Raw genomic sequence first — 18,336 nt, 5'->3', positions numbered from 1 at the left:
ATCTATCAGTATATACCTATAATAAGACGACGCCCTCTAGGGTTCTATCCAACCTCGCCGCGGCCGCAGAGAGCCTAATGCATACACCTCGGAGCCAAGTGCCCCAACAGCATGCACCACGGTCAAATATTGGTGAGTGACGCCCTGCGCATCTAAGACCCCCGAAGCGGCCGAGAGGTGATCCACTAGAACGTGGAACTAAAAGGCCTTCAAACATGGACGTTCCTAATTACCAGACCAGGCAGTGTGTTTTATGACAGAATTCGAGCTGTTGATCAGTCGCACTGTCGCCTGGAGGAAGCATCGTGTTCCTCGGGTGAAGCTAAAGACTATCTGTGTGAGATGAGTTTCGTAGCTGAGCTGATAGCCATCACCGTCCACGATCATCCTTCGGTATAGGCAAGTTTAACATAGACAACATATTCCGTGCGGGCCCTGCACCGCCCGCCTGACTCTGAAGGGCTTCCAGCAGGTTTTTTGCGAGATTTATGTCGATATCCCCATCCTCAAGGTCGGGCATTTCCCCTTCACCTTCGTCATGGTCCTCGCCCGACTTCCCTTCAGACAATGCTTGCTTACCTGCAGATGATCTATTCGGGCGGTTTAAATTAAGTACACCCGTGCCTCTCAGTTCGGCTTCCATCTGCCGTGATAGCTCTTGTATCTGTTCAGTATCATCTTCAGATTCATCATCTAGTTCTTCCACTCGATTGCGTGGCATCGATGGCCGAGACGGGCCCTTGGGACCAGATGCTGATGGCATTCCCATCATTTCTTGCATCATCTTCGAGAACTCCTCTTCATCAAAGGATGCCTCCTTGTCCTCTCCGTCACTGCTCACTTCATCGTCATCTTCATCGTCACCGTCGTCGGAATCAGAGTCATAATCGTCCAAAAAGTCGGCCCCATCGAGACCGGCTGAATCGTTATTCAGAAACTCTTCAAAGCGTGCAACGATACGCTGAAGATTCTCTTGGGCGTTGGCGTCGCCAAAACTGCCTTTGGGGAGCTTTCCATCGTCCTTCTCCTTTCCTTTCCCCTTGAGTTCCCTATCGAGATCATCAAAACTGATGTCCAGCCACTTTTCGTCATCCTCTGTTTTATCCCAAGTAGAAATTTCCTCATCGGTAGGCAGGCTCTCATCTCCGCTTTCAATATCCTCCAGAACAATTTTTATCTCCCTCACGACAGCCTTATCTTGATTTTGTGGGTCGGCGAGAAGCATTTCAAACCCACAGGTAAGCTTCATACCCAATTCTGCCCTGTCATAAGCTTTTTGTTCATCCTTAGAAGGTAACGCCCCAGTCCATGATTTTGGGACCGGGAAATCCTGGCTTTTGAGCTGGGCATAACCAACTCTAGTGAACCGGACGCTGACCGTCACGAAATCCTCAGGCTTAAAGACGAAACTGTCGGGCTCTTTAGCACGGAGAGGTCGTAATGCAATTGGGTCCCTTAGATAGAAAGCTTCCACTGCTGATGAGATATATGCGGGCTTTTGGTGTAACAAGTAGGCGATCTTGCGTGGGATCCTAATCAGTGCGGAATGAAGGTTTTCGCTGATTTGCTGGGGATAATTGCGCAATCGATAGAACGCCTCTTCCTGGATCATTGCTGAGCGCATGAGCCGCGCAGGTTCCTCGACGATGATTTTCCTCGAATCTGGAAGAGATAGCTTCTCCGTCACTTTGCCCTTTTGGTTCTTCGGCTTGATGATAACAAGTTCACCACTGTGTATCCATACCTGCAGACATCATTAGCACCATACAATGGACGCACAAATAATATTCCTCTTACTCTGTTATCCGCGACTTCGGGCTCCAGCCATGATGGCAGTGCGCCTGCGGCTTCGATGAGAAGAAACTGCCCATCACCATCTGTGACCTTAACCCAGATATCCTTATGCTTTCTCGAAAGCTCGCGCAGCAAATACACAACTACCCATTCATCTTCAATCGAGTCGCCGAAATTGGTGCGTCCGCGCAGAAAGGTGATTCCTAGTTACAGCTCAATCAGCATGGCCCTGTGGGTTCGGCTAAAACTTTGTAAAAGACGCAATCACATACCATCCTCCTTAGTAATCTCCAAGCGGAACCCTTCTCTCTGCCAGATATAGTCTTTGAGAAGGTCCTTGGTAAGTTCCGCTGCAGTACGTTGTACTTCCACCAAGCGCGATCTCGTTTCTGCGACTTCGTCGACGATAGCGGGGGAGGGGTCGGAGGAGATATGATAGAGCGAATACTCCACACAATCGTCGGGAAGCTCAGGTTTCGGGATGGGATGAAAGGTGGATCTGAACCATGCTAGGTCTTCCTCTGACATGGGTGCCATGTTGGCAATTTCAACACACCAGTCGTTCGCAGGCGCAAGAAGTCAGTTTCGCTCCATCAAAAGAAAAATTACTGGCAATGACTTCATACCGAACGAGACGCGGCGAATCACCCGGTCCGGCACCCGTGACTTCAACACCAAGCCGTTTCCGGCTAGATATCAACAAGAAAACGGTTGTGGGTCCTCACCGCCCAAAACACGTCCTCGTAATGCCGCATACACGGCTTGTACTCTAATCCTAATCTACTTTACTGCATTTTAGTGTTGCTTCCCTTCACACGCGCCAAGATTTAGAGATGATCGCGCGCTGGCAAAAACATTGAGCCAATCCAACACCTCAACTTTTACGAACTTTTCGCGTGATCCGCCTTGACAATGGTGGTGCCGTACATCGACACTCCGCGCACCGAAGTCGACGGAAACGCGACTTACCTCACCAATGGCTTTCGCAGCGTCGGACGGCATAACCTATCGGCGCTCGATTCGGTCGAGAACTCGTTCCAGACACCCTCGAAAGATGAAGACCTCCTAAAAGGGCTCGGTGATGATCGAAGACGAAGCTCCGGCGGATTTAAGCTTAGTACACCGCGTGCAGGCACCGGTTCCAAATCGACAAGAAACGCGTTGAACGGCCGGCATCACCTTCCGACCGCAGCACCACCCAAGGGAGAATTTACTCCATTGATGCGGAGTGCTGCAAAGAATAATTTCTTACGAAACATGTCCACGGCGAGGGGGAACGGTCACAAAACTCCAGCTTATATGAAGGAAGGTCGCAGCAATATCCATACACCCGGGCTGCCGAGTTACGATATGACGGGTATCGACGAGGAGGATGAAACCGACGACCAACCAACACCACTACCGCAGGTTGCAAGCAGTAGTGTGCAAAGTACACCCCTTCCCGGGTTGTCGGGTAGAGGCGGGAATGGCCTCTTGAACGATGGGCAGAACATGACTCTGAAGGAACAAGAAAAGGTAAGCCTTGCTTTCTTGTATTCTTTCCATAGGGTTAACGCGGTGCAACTGACCTTTCTAGATAATCGACAAACTAGACAAGGATAACTTTGGTCTGAAATTAAAGATCCACTATTTGCAAGAGCAGCTGGAGAAAGCAGGCCCGTCGTACAATCAAGCAGCACTCAAAGAAAACACCGAGCTGAAGGTGTCAAAGCTCACGATGCAACGAGATATCTCCCGATATAAGAAGAGTCTCCAACAGGCAGAACGCGACCTCGAGGCCTACCGCGTGCAATTTCAAGAACTCCGGGAGAAATTGCGGAGGGGCCAATTGGATGAAACGTCACAGCGCGAGATGGATCTGATGCGGGAGGAACTGGAATCAAAAGATCAGCGAGTCAGAGAACTCCAGGAAGAACTCCGAGATGCGAAGGATAGGCAGTCAGAGGAGATTGAAAAACTCCGTGATGAGATCGAGGACCTGGAAGCCTCTCTCAGGGAGAAGGAGCGTACGATTGACGAGCGCGATGAGGAGCTTGAAGAGCTGAAAGACAAGGATAGCAAGGAAAATGGAGCACTCGCTGAACTCGAATCTGAACTTTTACGCGCGAGGGAGCAGATGGAAGAGCTACAGGACTCTCTCGACCAAGCAAAATCTGAAGCCCGAGAGGCAAGGGTGTCTGAAAGCCGCGCAAAGAGCGACAAGGAGGAGGCCGAGAAGAATTTGCAAGAGCTACATGACGAGATGGCAAACAAGTCCATTAGTACAAAGGGGTTGACTCGCCAACTAGAAGAAAAATCAAGCAAGTTGGAAGAAGAGCTTCGGACACTGCAAGAGCAAAACAGCGTACTGAAAGAGGAGCTTGAAAGGAAAGCCCAGAATGAAGCCCACCTTGAAGAGCAGTACCGGCGGGCTCAGCAGAGCATGGACGATGAAGGACAGAAATTACATAATGATGCTGCACTGGCCAGACATCAACTAAATATAGCTCAGCAGGAACGCGACGCTCTCTCTGCTCAATTGCAGGAAGCACTCGATGAGATCCAGCGTAAGACAGAGGAAAAGGAGCTCCTCCAAACACGCCATTACGCTTTAACCGATGAATCCGGTGGTCTACAGGATGAGTTAGCACAGGCGCAAGCCAGGATACGAGAGCTCCAACACTCCATCAATGATACGAAAGAGCATGCCCTGGAAAACGCCGATACCATCCGCACCCAATACAGAGAGGAGATTGAAAGACTTCAGGAAGAAATCGAGGCTCTCAATCATGAGATTGAAGATAAAGAAGGTCAATTTGCGTTGGAACAAGACAGGTGGGAAAGCACCAAGCGAGCTTTGCAACTTCAGAAGGACAGAGCCGAAGACCAAGCGGCTGGCTTCAAGCGTACTATTGAGAAGCTTGAGCAAGTTGAACATACTCTTACGGGTAAAGAAAGCAAGCTTCAAGAGGTTATTGATAGTGAGAAAGCGCGGCATTTCAACTCAGAAGCGGTCTTAAGCCGCCAAGTGAAGGAGTTGAACGACGAGCTCTTATCAAAGAGACAAATTATTGATGACCAACGAACTGAGCTTCTTTCAGTTAAAGAAGAACTTCGCCTTGCCAAGCGTGAAGAAGCAGCACTGACCGAAAAAGTACAAGCTCTGGAGGATGAGGTCGTGGTATTGCAAGCGAACTTGGAGGAAGAACGAGAGTATGCCAAGGGACGAATGCAGAAAGGTTCCAGCGATCATGACAACAGGCTGCAGAACTTAATATCTGAGAAGCAAAAACTTCGCGATCAGCTGGCTAATGCTCATGTCGAATTGCATGATCTACGGACGTCGGTTGCTGACCTCGAGGCTGAGCGTGATGAGCTCCAGGCTCAGCTCGACCAAGCCCAGCATCAGGTTGACGACACTACTAAGTTCGATAAAGAAAAGGTTGAGCTCCGCAAATCTACTCTGCGTCTCGAAGGCGAGCTCAAGAGGTTGAGGGAGGAGAAGTCATCACTTGTGGAAGCGAAGGAGGCTCTCGAAAAGCAGCTCAGCTCTGAAGTTGAAAGAGCTACGATAGAAGAGAATCGTCTTGCGGTTGAGATCGATCAACTTCAAGACAAGCTGCAAGCAACTTCCGGTGTTAGAGATAGGGAACTGACTTCGGCAAAGAGTAAAAATCAGCGTCTCGAAAGGCGAGTGCAGGAGCTAGAGGCACTTTTAGAGCAACAACCTTTGGGCGAACAGGAGCACTCGACCGCGAACGCAGATCTCTCAATGCTGCGCCATAACCTAGACGAGGCGCGGAAACGGGAGAAGACCCTACTCCAGCGGGAAGCAGACCAAAAGGCCTCCGTCCGAAGCTGCAAATCAAGAATCGCCGAGCTTGAGAGAGAGTTGCACGACATCATGATGCGGAAATTTGAGGACCACTCTCCCCATGCGTCACCTTCTGATAAACTCCACGAAGAGCTCCGGAGCTTACGAAAGCAACTATCCGAGGCGCATCGCACGCTAAGAGAATTGAAATCAAAGAACCGAGACCTCGAGCGAGCTGCAATGAGGGAGGAGGACCAGCGAGATCTGCATGAGTTGCTTAGATCGTCTACGCTCGAGGCCGAGTCCTTGGCCCTGAAAGTATCAGAACGCGATGCGCGGTTGAGTGAACTAAGAGCCCAAGTACGCAGGATCCGAGAGGAGCGCGCCTTCTGTGCACGAAAGGCCGAGGCGGCCATCAAAGACCTGGAGTCTCTCCAAGAACGTCACAACCAACTTGCGGAGAAGACGGGCTCCAAATCTGACAGCAAGAGCAGACACGACAAGGAGATCCTGGGCTTAGGCAAGGAGATCATCTGGCTCCGTGCTCGGTTGAAGCGGGAGGAGAAGTTCCGACGTGACCTGGCTTGGAGCAAGGGCCTGATGGAGCTCGGAGAGCGGGTTCGAGTTGCATGGTCCGTGAAAATCCATTCAATTTTCCATTGGCCTACTGACTAACTAACTTCTTTCCCTTGCAGTAACGAAGCCGATCTCAGAATGATCTCCGAGATGGGAGTCAAGCCCCGTGACCGCGCTATGCTTCGCAGCCCACGACAGAAGCTCAAGACCGGCATCTTCATGGTCAAAGCAATTGTACGGATGCAGCGTATGGGCCAGCAATGGCAAAAGACGAAGAAAATAGGCGAGGGCCTCAAACGGGCCAAGAACGAGGTGCTGAAGAGAAGAGAAGCGTCGAGTAGCAAGGCATTGGTGTAATTGCCGTACTACTTCTGTTCTGTTTTTTTGCGTTTGTTTCGATATAACCAGTCATTCTTTGGTTTACGACTTATTTCCAAGTGATTCCCCAATCTGTTCATACCGGTCTCTAGGTTTTCTTTTACTCCACTGATTCTGTTTATGGGGGCGTTTTTGACTATTGGATGAAAGGATGGATAGGACTTATAGTTAGCTTGTCTTGCCGTTGTCTGGACATTCTGCATATATTTTATAGCCTGTACGGGTTGCTGTTTTTGATGATCAGGATAATTGAATGAGAAATGTGAAGCTTGCGAGATATAGCTATTGTGTGGTCTTTGGATCTTATTATCTGATTGTCCTGTGTAACTGCAAGAGTTCATGCTCTTGGATAATCATCGATTGGGTCTTCTGATATGTATGTAGTGGCTATCTAGTCGCCAGCAATCAGAATTGTAGATTTGTATAAGCCAAGCGGGCCTCCGACGCCAAAGATGAGGAAGTAATAGATAAGCATTGTTCATTAGACTTTATTCTTCAGACACATGACTCATGAAATCAACACAATGAATTTAACACTGAATAAACTCGAACTCAGCCCAAACTAGTTCAAAACGGAATTGTAACGCCTGGCCTCGCCTTGCCGAACAACGGTAACGCTTCTAACACCGGGGTCGTGGGAAGGATGAATATAAGAGGGACGTGTATAGGAACCTGCACGGTAGCCGCTTGAGAGAGGATGAAGTGAGAATGTATAAACGTGGAGTATCTCTCATTCGCTCAATCCAAGAGAGATAATGAGGAGGAATAGTATGCAAAAAAGAACCAGCACAGCGGTATATGGTTTCAGGGATAGAGGGCAAGGGTTTGTTATTTGGCCTAAGCGCCTTCGCTGCCAAATTCCTTGGTCCACTCCGAGTTCCTCTGGAGGTCTTCTTGACTGACGGTGGGTCTAGAGTTGCGAACTGCTTTAATAAAGTCTTTCAGAACGAGCGGGGGCTCCAGCAGCTGATCTGCTTCCACGCTCGTCCATGTCATCTCCATTGCACCTGCATCTCCTGGAGAGCATGGTGTTACTTTCTCCTGTCCTTCAACCAAAACCTAGTGACGAGTTAGCCATCATTCAGTTCAACTTAGTGATAGATTAATGTGGTCTTACCTTCTTGTAATGCGTGGCCGTTTGGATTTTACGGATCGGTTGCATGAGTGCATCCTGAACGGCAATGCTAATATCGCTGCCGGAGTAGCCCTCGCTCATCTCCGCAAGTGTTCTGTAATCGGCTTGTGTCATCTCACACGGTGTCTGTCCGACAGCTAGCATGAACATTTTCACTCGTGCATTGATGTCGGGAAGGCTGATGTGGACTCTGCGCTGGAATCTGCGACGAATAGCCGCATCTAGTTGCCATGGGATATTCGTTGCGCCCAGGATTAGAACACCTCTCGAATCCTTTCCTACACCATCCATCTGGACCAGCAACTCCGTCTTGATACGGCGAGATGCCTCTGATTCTCCCTCTCCACGAGGACCACAGAGAGCATCCACTTCATCGATGAAGATAATTGCGGGCTTGTTCTCTCGGGCCATATTGAAGAGCTGCTTCACGAGCCTGTTATGAGTTAGAAAGTGCCCGAAACACATGCGCTGAGTCCGCCTAGAAACCGTACCTTTCACTCTCACCCATCCACTTGGATACTAGATCACTGCTACTGACACTGAAGAATGTACTGTTTGCTTCCGTCGCCACGGCTTTGGCAAGATATGACTTTCCGGTACCGGGAGGCCCATAGAGCAAGATACCCTTCCATGGCTGTCGTTTCCCCGTAAACAGATGAGGGAACTTAATAGGTAATATAACCGCTTCCTTCAATGCCTCCTTAGCGCTCTCGAGACCTGCTACATCCTCCCACTTCACGTTCGGCTTATCCGACAAGATCGCCCCAGCAAGGGCGCTGCGTAGCTTCTTCGAATCAGCGTCTTCGTTATCGTCTTCGTTCTTACTGAAACCACGCATATGTCAGCACCCAACACCGATATAGAAACAGGATTGAGACGACTGGGATACGTACTCGCCCTTCCCACTGCCTTGCGCCACCTTGCCGTTGGCGCCTACCGCACTTGGCTTTTTTCGACTTTCCGTTGCTTCAAGGTGGGTCTTGAGTTTCTCTGCGCGATCTAGATATTCGCCCGTTTTCGCGCGAATCATTTCCTTGGACTTGGGATTCTTCTCCCACTTCAGGGCGAGCATGAATAGCTCCAGTGCGGAGTAGTAGCCCTGATAAGCCTTCTCATACTCGCCCGAATTGTCGAGCTCGATGGCCTTCTTGACGGCGTCAATCGCCCGCCCCAGGAAGTCCGTGTTACTCATGATTGTTCGGGGTTGTTCGTGCGTACTCCGGGTTTGCTAATGGAGCCCGTAGGGGGATCGTCTCGGTGTGTGGAGAGAGGGAGGAGGTCGAAGGCGGGGAATGAAATCGGTGATGCCTGAATGTGTTGGAATGCGGGAAACGGATGGTGGTAGGGTGCGAAACAGGACAGATAAAGACTAGACAAAAGCCGGACCCATTCGACTCCAGAGAATGGACCAAGAGGAGTACAAGTAGGTATCAATCGACCGAGTTCTTGGCGGGATGATTGGAGGGGAGAAATGGCAAAAGGCGGCCTTCAGTGATGTTTACCGTCCTGCACTTTCTGCCGTTTCCGCTCTTTATTTTGCCTGATGTCCCCGCCATGGAAACCATTAATTAAACCCACCAACTTATCGGCCACTACCACAATTGTCGAATAGCATATACTCCTTTGTATAATCTTCTCACAGTAATAACCATGGCGGACGCACAGAAGCAGATGCAGGCACTCTCAGACGAGTTCCAAAAATTACAGACTGGTATGTCAGGGAACCCTTGACCGGAACTCCCCCACTACGGTACCACTGCGACCACTATGCGCCCGATACTGACACGGCAATAATCCTTAGAATTGGATAGTTTAGTCGAAGCTCGCCAGAAGCTCGAGTCGCAGCAACAGGAAAATCAAGGAGTCCAGAAGGAGTTTAACTCATTGGATGACGATTCGAATATCTACAAGCTCATCGGGCCGGTCCTGTTGAAGCAAGATAAGAACGAAGCTCTGATGGCTGTCAATGGACGTCTTGAGTTTATTGAGAAGGAGATGTGCGTTGAAGAATTACGATCTTGAGATCTACTCTGGGAAGGCACCAGTTCAGGCTGTACTGACAGAGTGAGTAGTAAACGGATTGAGGGACAAATCAAGGAAAACCAAGACAAGAGCGACAAGATGCGAGCAGAGGTGAGGGGTATCTATGAAGATACCGACTAGGGCTATTTCTGATCCTTGTTCACAGATTCTTCAATATCAGAGCCAAATGCAACAGCAAGCGGCAGCTGCATCCGCCTCCGCTTGAGCATGAACACATACTTGACCCGTTTCACAAAATGGAGTCTTCAGCGCTTTCAGTTCAAAGCGCAGAAACAAGCCGGCACATTCGGGAGGGGGAGTTGGTGTGCTTGAGCGTGGCCCCATTTGCAGGTTTTGGGGTTAACAGGTCACCTCGCGCACCATGGCCGTGGACATTGACCAGGATGATGCTACACCGGTTAGGAACGGCTACTAACTGGGGCCAGGATTCTGCAAACTCAGTTGATTGATAATTTGCCAGATCGCAAGATGGACGTATTGTGAAATTGTTCAATGACTGTTTTGAGTTGGCGATGACGCAATTGTCATAATACGATATTCTCTACCACCCACATATACGGTTGGATGCTTTGCAGTAGCTGTACTGCTCTGCTGTCAGACCTTTCATTATTGCCCGGTCAATGTAGATTCTAGGGAGCCTTTGCGCCGCATAACGCAATGGATTGCTGCTTTACGACCCTTATGCGCTTTAAGAGGATAACATGAATTTATTTCCACAGCCTCTAAATTCTATTTATGCTACATCAAACTGTCAATCATTTGAACTCCATAACTTTCATGTATTCATAACCCGCTCAAATCGTCTCTAGATGATGCGTTAGGACGATCTATATATTAAAATATGTTTATGCCTTAACCAGGAGATTCTGTCCAGACATCTCCTCAGGCTGCTCGATGCCCATGGCAGCGAGAACGGTTGGTGCGACATCTCCAAGCACGCCGCCCTCCTTCTTGAGGCTCCAGCCCTCAGGGGCATTGGCCATGATGAAGGGAACCTTGTTGGTAGTGTGAGAAGTCTTGGGGGTACCCTTCTCGGTAAGCATTTCCTCGGCGTTTCTGGAAAAAAAAAAAGAAAAAAAAAAGCGATCAGCCAAAGAATTTCGCCCCACGTATGATCTATAAGGATGGTGAACGCTTACCCATGATCCGCAGTGATGAAGAGCACATAGCCTTGCTTCTTGCAGGCTTCATAGATGACACCGATGGCCTTGTCGGTAGCAGCAACACCCTGAATGGCAGCTTCGTACTTACCAGTGTGGCCAACCATGTCAGGAGGAGCGAAGTTGTTCATGACGAACTCGAACTTGCCCTCAGCAATGCGGTCGGCCATCTTCTGACCGACGGCCTCAGCGCTCATCTTGGGGTCCAGGTCGTAGGTCGCAACCTTTGGGGATGGGATCATGTCGCGGACCTCGCCAGCGAACTGCTTCTCAATACCACCGTTAAAGAAGAAAGTGACGTGAGCGTACTTCTCAGTCTCGGCAACGTGACATTGCTGAACATCCTTCTTGCTGAGCCATTCAGCGAGCACGTTACCCATGTGCTGAGGGGGGAAAGCAACAGGGAATGTGTAGTCGGTCTTATACTGGGTCATAGTGGTAATGTGGATGTTCTTCGGGTAAGGGAAGTCGGGCTTAGGGCTGCGGTCGTAGTCACCGAGCAGTTGGGTGATTTCGCGAACACGGTCAGAGCGGTAGTTGAAGAAGAAAAGGGTGTCATCGTCTGTCAAATTTCATCAGCCATCAGCACACTGCGAAGCGTTGAATAGTCCATCATACCCTTGACCCGTCTCTCCTCGCCACCGACGATGATGGGCTTCAGGAACTCGTCGGTCTCATCCTTCTCGTAGCGCTCGTTGATGGTCTTAACAGGATCGGACGACTCCTCGCCCTCTCCCGAGACAATGCCCTTCATGGCAATTTCGACACGGTCCCAGCGCTTGTCGCGGTCCATGGCCCAGTAGCGTCCAACAACAGTGGCGATTTCACCAATGCCGATTTCCTTGGTCTGATCGAGAAGCTGCTGCATGTACTTGGTAGCGCTCTTGGGTTCGGTGTCACGTCCATCGCCGAAGAAGTGGATGAAAACCTTGGGAATCTCCATCTCCTTGGCAACCTTCAACAGGCCGATAAGGTGGGTGATGTTGGAGTGGACACCACCGTCGGAGACCAGGCCCAGGAGATGAAGACGGCCATTGCCTTCCTTGGCACGCTTGAAGGATGCAACGACGTTGTCTACCTTGTTCAACTCGCCCTTCTTGAGGGTTTGGTCGATACGAACACTGTCTTGCCAGACCACACGTCCCGCACCAATGTTCAGATGGCCGACTTCACTGTTACCCATGAGACCTTCCGGTAATCCGACAGCAAGCGACGAGGCATCGAGCTCGGAGTAGCCCTGGGCGGTCTTGGAATCGGCCTCGGCAAAACCGGACATGAAGGGAGTCTCCGCAGCGAGGATAGCATCACCATCCTTGCGGGAGTCGGGGCCGGCAACACCCCAGCCGTCGATGACGACTGGTAGACCGTGTTAGCGATTTGGTTTGGAAAGCCGGATGGCACTGCAGCGCAAAGACTTACCAAGAACAACTTTTTGGTCAACCTTGGCCATAATGAAACTGCGAGATAGTCAATTCCCGGACAAGGTTTAACTAATTTTGGGGGGGAATTGGGGAGAAGGAGAATCACTGACCAAAGGGAGGAGGTTAAATAAAAGTGAGAGTAAAAGAAGGAGGTGGTGGAGAAAAGGAGGGAGGAGAAGAAAAGAGGAAAATATAGGTTGACCGGTGAGAAGCAGTAGTATCGGGTGATTGAAATGGAGGGGGAGGGGTGTTCCGCCGGTGACGCTTTTAGGGTGAGTGTCAGTCAACTGGTCTGCTGGTGCGACGTCACTTCTCTTTAGTCAAAAGTCACGGGCGGCGACCGGTTGTTCTCGTCCGCTCTGCTTTACCCGTTCCGACTCTTCCCTAAACAATTACCCTGATCATAATTACCTTCGTCTTCGTTCGTCGCAAAGCCATTACCTGTCCCCGCAATGGCTTCTCGATCCCCAGCGGCGCTTACTCCACTGCCAAAATTATCGTCGGCTCCCCAGACGCCCATCGTTAGGGATACAACGGCTGCACCATCAACAGTGCCGCAACCAGTCCCCTTCCCTCCTCCACAAACGTTCGATATAATCCCACCATTGCATGGTCTGCTTCTCCGGCTGCTCTCACCACAGGCGAATACTGAAGGCGTATCAAACGACACACGAGCTGCCGAAGATCCAGCTGCAGCTACAGCTCCCACCGGTGCCACGTCCACCGCCGCAGTACAGTCTCAGCCTCACCCACAACAACAGCAACCGACTGCTGGGAATCAAAATAATGACGGCCATGGCGTAATGCCCACCGTTTCTTCCGCGGCACCAGGTAGCGCCTCCGCTGCGGCCGAAATAGCTGCGTTGAGTTCAAACGCGCCTCCACCGTTAGACATCAAAGACCTTCCTACCGAGGCCAGCTCCATCAAGATTCGTATACAGAAAGCACAAGCTGTGGTGGAGAGCCTGCCTGATGTGCACCGCTCAGTTGTGGAACAGGAGAAGGAGATCAAAGAACTTGAGCACAGAATCTCTAGACTGAAATCGGTCATCTCAGATTTTGGGAGAAGAGCCGACCCTGCGAAAACAGAGAAAACGGAGATGGGAGCAGCTTGACTGGAGGCTCCACCACGATACGAATGTCTGTTCCACGGCGGGTATTCCTATCGTAACGGTAACAGATTTGAACACACAGATTGCCTTTAATTTGCGATCAGTGAGAGGGAACATTGGATTCATCATGGAAGCACAACTTGGATTACAACTTGCGAGTCCTGACGATGGCTCCCAGTACCATTCTGGATTGTAGACAAACACATCGGTTTGCTAAGATCTGGCTAAGCAAGGGATAGTAAAGCGTGCTAGATACCTTGGGGGCAATTGATGGACGCTATCTGCCATGAACCCTAATGGCGCTGCTACATGGAAGACCTTGTTACAGCTGCCTGGCCCCGATAACTTTAAGGAATTCAAATAAGAGGCCTGGTTCATCCTTCTTAGAGTGGCAAATGAAGGACATCAGAGAACGAAGAATTACAGCGACATGATGGCGAGTTCCGCCATATTGATAGTATATCTTGGAGGGTTGTGTCTGGCATGCGTTGGTCTTGTCGGGGAGGGGTGGTAGTGTGTCGTGCTCACCCCTCGGTGACTCCCACGGTCCTCGTCCCATGTAGGGGAACGATATGTATGCCACCTAATGATACACACAATCGACTTTTTATTTCGTCCTTCTTTTGTTTTTTTCATTCTAATTTAAGCGCTATTATTATTAGTAATTTAGAAAACGAGGAGAAGAACAAGCCCGATCTCCAACTGCGCAATATTCGTAAACTTCTCCAAACAAGAAGACTTGGTCTCCGTTCCGGATGGAGTATAGAAACGCTATCATCATGTGACTCATAGCTCTCCGTTAAGTTTTTCTTTTTTTTTTTTTACTTTTTACTTTTTCCCCAAGGGAATGGACACTAATCCAAGTTGGTTAGAGGCCCCTCACGGTCCCGTCTCCGGGCGAATCAGTTTCCCGGTGAGGGGAGAAATGAGCTCCGATGTCGTTCCCGGAGGCCGACGTAGTACGAAAAAGAACTCCGTAAGATCCCTGATCGGAGTCTCTTTTTATTGGATATGATAAAATGCTAAAAAGGCGGGACATTCTTCCTGAGGCACCCAACACCCCACCTACTACGACCTGGTCTCCATTTTCTCTCTTCTGCTTCTCTTTCTTCTTCTTCTTCTTCTCTTCCTTTCACACTCCAATTCTCTTTCTACCCATCTTTTTACCTAGTATTTTTTGCTATACTAGCATCATCTTCCACAATGGCCACCTACGCTCTGTCGCAGGCCCACCGGGACGTGAGTATTGATGCAGCTGAAATTTTTCGTGCCACAGTCACTGACTCACGAGGCAATGTAGCAAATGGAGAAGACTCTCGTTGAGTCTGATCCCGAAATTGCTCAGATCATGGTAAGTTTGATCTTATACAATCAAGATGGGTGTTGAACTAGTCTAACAGTTCGCAGGAAAAAGAGATTCAGCGTCAGCGTGAATCCATAGTCCTGATCGCTTCGGAGAACTTCACTTCTCACGCCGTTTTCGACGCCCTTGGTTCTCCCATGTCCAACAAGTACTCCGAGGGTTACCCCGGTGCCCGTTACTACGGTGGTAATCAGCACATCGATGCCATCGAGCTCACATGCCAGGCCCGTGCCCTGAAGGCCTTCAACCTCGACCCTGCCAAGTGGGGCGTCAACGTTCAGTGCCTGAGTGGCAGCCCTGCCAACTTGCAGGTCTACCAGGCTCTTATGCGCCCCCATGACCGTCTGATGGGTCTGGATCTTCCCCACGGAGGCCATCTGTCCCACGGTTATCAGACCCCCGCCAGAAAGTAGGTTTCACATTGTCTAGCGGTGGTTTCGTCTTCTCCGTTACTAACTCTAAACCGCTCAGGATCTCTGCTGTCTCTACTTACTTCGAGACCTTCCCCTACCGTGTCAACCTTGAGACTGGTATCATTGATTACGATGCCCTGGAGGCCAACGCTGAGCTCTACCGCCCCAAGTGTCTGGTTGCCGGTACCTCCGCCTACTGCCGCTTGATCGACTATGAGCGCATGCGCAAGATCGCTGACAAGGTCGGCGCTTACCTCATTGTTGATATGGCCCATATCTCCGGATTGATCGCCGCCGGTGTCATTCCTTCTCCCTTCGAGTACGCCGATGTTGTCACTACCACCACCCACAAGTCTCTTCGTGGCCCCCGTGGTGCCATGATCTTCTTCCGCAAGGGTGTGCGCAGCACTGACAAGACCGGAAAGGAGATTCTTTACGACCTTGAGGGTCCTATCAACTTCTCCGTTTTCCCTGGTCACCAGGGTGGTCCCCACAACCACACCATCACTGCCCTTGCTGTTGCTCTCAAGCAGGTTGACACTCCCGAGTTCAAGCAGTACCAGCAGCAGGTCCTGAACAACGCCAAGGCTCTGGAGAACGAGTTCAAGCAGCTGGGCCACAAGCTCGTCTCTGACGGCACTGACAGCCACATGGTCCTGGTCGACCTCCGTGCTCAGAAGTTGGACGGTGCTCGTGTTGAGGCTGTCCTGGAGCAGATCAACATTGCTTGCAACAAGAACTCCATCCCTGGTGACAAGTCTGCCCTTACCCCCTGTGGTATCCGTATCGGTGCTCCTGCCATGACCACCCGTGGTATGGGTGAGGAGGACTTCAAGCGCATCGCTCACTACATCGACAAGGCCATCAAGATCTGCAAGGATGTTCAGGGTGCGCTCCCCAAGGAGGCCAACAAGCTCAAGGACTTCAAGGCCAAGGTTGCCTCCGAGACCGTCTCGGACATCCTGGAGCTGCGCAAGGAGATTGCCGCCTGGGCTTCCACCTTCCCTCTCCCCGTTTAAATGTGATACCAAAATTTTCTGTGTTTCATTTGTTTAATCTTGCGAGTTCAACATCTTTGCGTCTAAAAAGGATTGGGTGTGCGTTACTAGGGGTTTATATCGGTCTGCTTTTTCAACCTTACGCGGGTCACGGGATATGAGTATGTGAACGAACAAAATAGCATTGGATGGCTTTTCAACACCTCTTCAACAGGACAAAAGTTCATGTCTACATTATCGGGCTGGATTTCCAGCTCTCAAATGGATATGCTTGCCATTCACGAACAGTATTAAATATACATTAATGAAATTTTTTCACGAAGTCATATTCAGATATATCCTAGAACTGTAATGCAAGTAATGAAGGTGCTCATGAGTTTAATAGAGGTTTCAAGGACAACCAGTCACCATCACTAGTACTTTTACGTTGGGGCTTTATCGCGATGTAAAGTTTGATTCATCTCTGGATGCTCAGCATTGTATGCACAAACCAGTCATGTCATCTTTCAACGTGCAATTGATGCCACAGATGTTTAGTAAAACCCGAATAATGGGCGCAGTAAAACACAGAAAAACACTATTAGGCCCGGTACAACGCTCGTCGATATTTTATCTCCATCTACAACTCAACCCGTTCCCCGGAGCCCACGACCGGGTCATCCTCTACAGTTCCCTCTTTCTGTTCTTGCCACGACTGGAACAGCAACGTGGCGACATTCTTACCCATCAGCGCGCTTGTTTCCATCGTAGAGATGAAGCTCTCGATCCCACCAGTGTACCAGATATTAGTGGACAAGAGTGTCTCTTCGAATGTGACACGTGGGTAGAGGAACGGGTAAGGATTCCAGATCTTCTCGTGATGCCAGCTGATATCCTGCTTGGAGAGATCGCTAATAGTCAAATTGTTGTTCTTTACAGGATCGGAAGGGCTCTCCAGACCCAAGATGCTTGTCACGAAGTCAGCTGATAGCCGCTCGGGTGAGAAGACCTTATAGACGTAGTGCTTCGACGGTTTCTCGTCTGGGGATACCGGGGGATGATCCACTGTTCGGAGGGTGCTGATGCTCCAGAAACCGGCTGGACCCACTCCTGCCTTTTCGGAGCCTAGATCCAGGCCGCTGGGGACGGTGGTGAGAATAGTTTCGGGGGTCTGGGCATTGGCCTCATGGATGTTGAAGAATTTAGGTGAGAGCTTATGTGGTGAAGAGAATAGGGTCACATGGAGTGTTACGAAAGGAACCTCATCTGGCTGTTTTTCCGCCGGAGGAGTGATTGAGAGCTCGGAATACTGCAAAGGACCAGCAATCACTACTTCGTCAAACACGAGCTTCTGCTCCTTGGAGTTGTTGGCCTTGTAAGTTAGAGTTAATGTGTTATCGGCATTACGTTGAATGGAGGTCACTGTATGGTTGAGTCGAACATCGGCTTGCGCGGCCTTCAGCATTCCATGGAAGATTTGCCAATTTCCACCCTTGATAGACACTGCTCCTTCTGTGGCCATGCACACCATGGTCTCAAGGCCATGTATGAGACCCAGGTTCTGCCCGTAGTTGACTCGTGTACTAGCTTGTATGATATCCCGAGAGAAGTCAGGAGATATCTTATTCTCCTTAAGAAAAACATCACCGGGAGTTGAAGTCGAGTCTAGCAAGCCCACTGCGGCGGCAGCGGCAGTTAGGGACCTAAAAGGAAACATAGGTTCTTCATAGAGCTTCAAGAATTTGTTGACTGTGCTTTTCATCAAGCTCTGGGTCCGAATGGGTGCCCAGCCGTAGCGCCAGAGCAGCTTAGGAATGTTCCACCAACTGTTATTCTGCAGCACGGAGACAAATTGCTTCCCATCCCAGACACCGATACTATCATCGGCTTGCTTAGGACGGGTTGCATCAGCGCTATCGACAAACAGACCGAGCTCTTTAGATGCGTTCATGAGGTTGTAGTTGACCTTGACGAAGATCGAAGCACCTAGCTCCACAGGATATGCCGGATGCTCTAGAACATTTACTGTTGTTGATCGACCGCCCACGTACGAATTGCGCTCGAAGACGGTGATGTTGACTAGAATTGGGGATGCATCTGCATATTTACGTAGAGAGTATGCAGTAGAGGCACCTCCTGCTCCAGCTCCTGTGAGCTTCATTAGCTTCTGA

The 18,336-nt window shown here is 50.1% G+C and overlaps 7 protein-coding genes across 7 annotated transcripts; 4 read left to right on the top strand and 3 right to left on the bottom strand.

Annotated features, from left to right (window-relative positions):
* Positions 1 to 370: 370 nt before the first annotated feature.
* AO090005001296 (putative regulatory factor Sgt1) lies at positions 371 to 2,331 on the bottom strand (the record flags this gene model as incomplete). Its single annotated transcript, XM_001818181.3, has 3 exons — positions 371 to 1,744; positions 1,798 to 1,997; positions 2,067 to 2,331. 3 exons carry the CDS (start codon positions 2,329 to 2,331, stop codon positions 371 to 373), a joined length of 1,839 nt encoding a protein of 612 aa, XP_001818233.1.
* Positions 2,332 to 2,706: 375 nt separating this feature from the next.
* Positions 2,707 to 6,520, top strand: AO090005001297 (putative spindle-pole body protein (Pcp1); the record flags this gene model as incomplete). Its single annotated transcript, XM_023238193.1, has 3 exons — positions 2,707 to 3,309; positions 3,371 to 6,219; positions 6,283 to 6,520. The coding sequence occupies 3 exons, from the start codon at positions 2,707 to 2,709 to the stop codon at positions 6,518 to 6,520; spliced, it is 3,690 nt and encodes a 1,229-aa protein (XP_023089304.1).
* An 858-nt stretch (positions 6,521 to 7,378) lies between these two features.
* AO090005001298 (AAA family ATPase VPS4) lies at positions 7,379 to 8,868 on the bottom strand (the record flags this gene model as incomplete). Its single annotated transcript, XM_023238188.1, has 4 exons — positions 7,379 to 7,600; positions 7,659 to 8,109; positions 8,168 to 8,500; positions 8,525 to 8,868. The coding sequence occupies 4 exons, from the start codon at positions 8,866 to 8,868 to the stop codon at positions 7,379 to 7,381; spliced, it is 1,350 nt and encodes a 449-aa protein (XP_023089305.1).
* A 458-nt stretch (positions 8,869 to 9,326) lies between these two features.
* AO090005001299 (tubulin-binding prefolding complex subunit YKE2) lies at positions 9,327 to 9,924 on the top strand (the record flags this gene model as incomplete). Its single annotated transcript, XM_001818184.3, has 4 exons — positions 9,327 to 9,387; positions 9,478 to 9,673; positions 9,749 to 9,809; positions 9,865 to 9,924. 4 exons carry the CDS (start codon positions 9,327 to 9,329, stop codon positions 9,922 to 9,924), a joined length of 378 nt encoding a protein of 125 aa, XP_001818236.1.
* A 640-nt stretch (positions 9,925 to 10,564) lies between these two features.
* On the bottom strand, positions 10,565 to 12,329 carry AO090005001300 (2,3-bisphosphoglycerate-independent phosphoglycerate mutase; the record flags this gene model as incomplete). The annotated part of the gene is made up of 4 exons (XM_001818185.3): positions 10,565 to 10,775; positions 10,859 to 11,441; positions 11,498 to 12,235; positions 12,299 to 12,329. 4 exons carry the CDS (start codon positions 12,327 to 12,329, stop codon positions 10,565 to 10,567), a joined length of 1,563 nt encoding a protein of 520 aa, XP_001818237.1.
* A 423-nt stretch (positions 12,330 to 12,752) lies between these two features.
* AO090005001301 (RNA polymerase II mediator complex middle subunit MED9) lies at positions 12,753 to 13,415 on the top strand (the record flags this gene model as incomplete). The annotated part of the gene is made up of 1 exon (XM_001818186.3): positions 12,753 to 13,415. The coding sequence occupies one exon, from the start codon at positions 12,753 to 12,755 to the stop codon at positions 13,413 to 13,415; it is 663 nt and encodes a 220-aa protein (XP_001818238.1).
* Positions 13,416 to 14,615: 1,200 nt separating this feature from the next.
* AO090005001302 (glycine hydroxymethyltransferase SHM2) lies at positions 14,616 to 16,207 on the top strand (the record flags this gene model as incomplete). Its single annotated transcript, XM_001818187.3, has 4 exons — positions 14,616 to 14,651; positions 14,713 to 14,763; positions 14,820 to 15,184; positions 15,247 to 16,207. 4 exons carry the CDS (start codon positions 14,616 to 14,618, stop codon positions 16,205 to 16,207), a joined length of 1,413 nt encoding a protein of 470 aa, XP_001818239.1.
* Between the last annotated feature and the right edge of the window lie 2,129 nt (positions 16,208 to 18,336).

This window comes from Aspergillus oryzae, chromosome 1 (assembly GCF_000184455.2).
Source record: "Aspergillus oryzae RIB40 DNA, chromosome 1".
NCBI lineage: Eukaryota > Fungi > Ascomycota > Eurotiomycetes > Eurotiales > Aspergillaceae > Aspergillus > Aspergillus oryzae.
The sequence above is the reverse complement of the archived record's forward strand: the minus strand, read 5'-3'. Positions and strand labels throughout refer to the sequence as shown.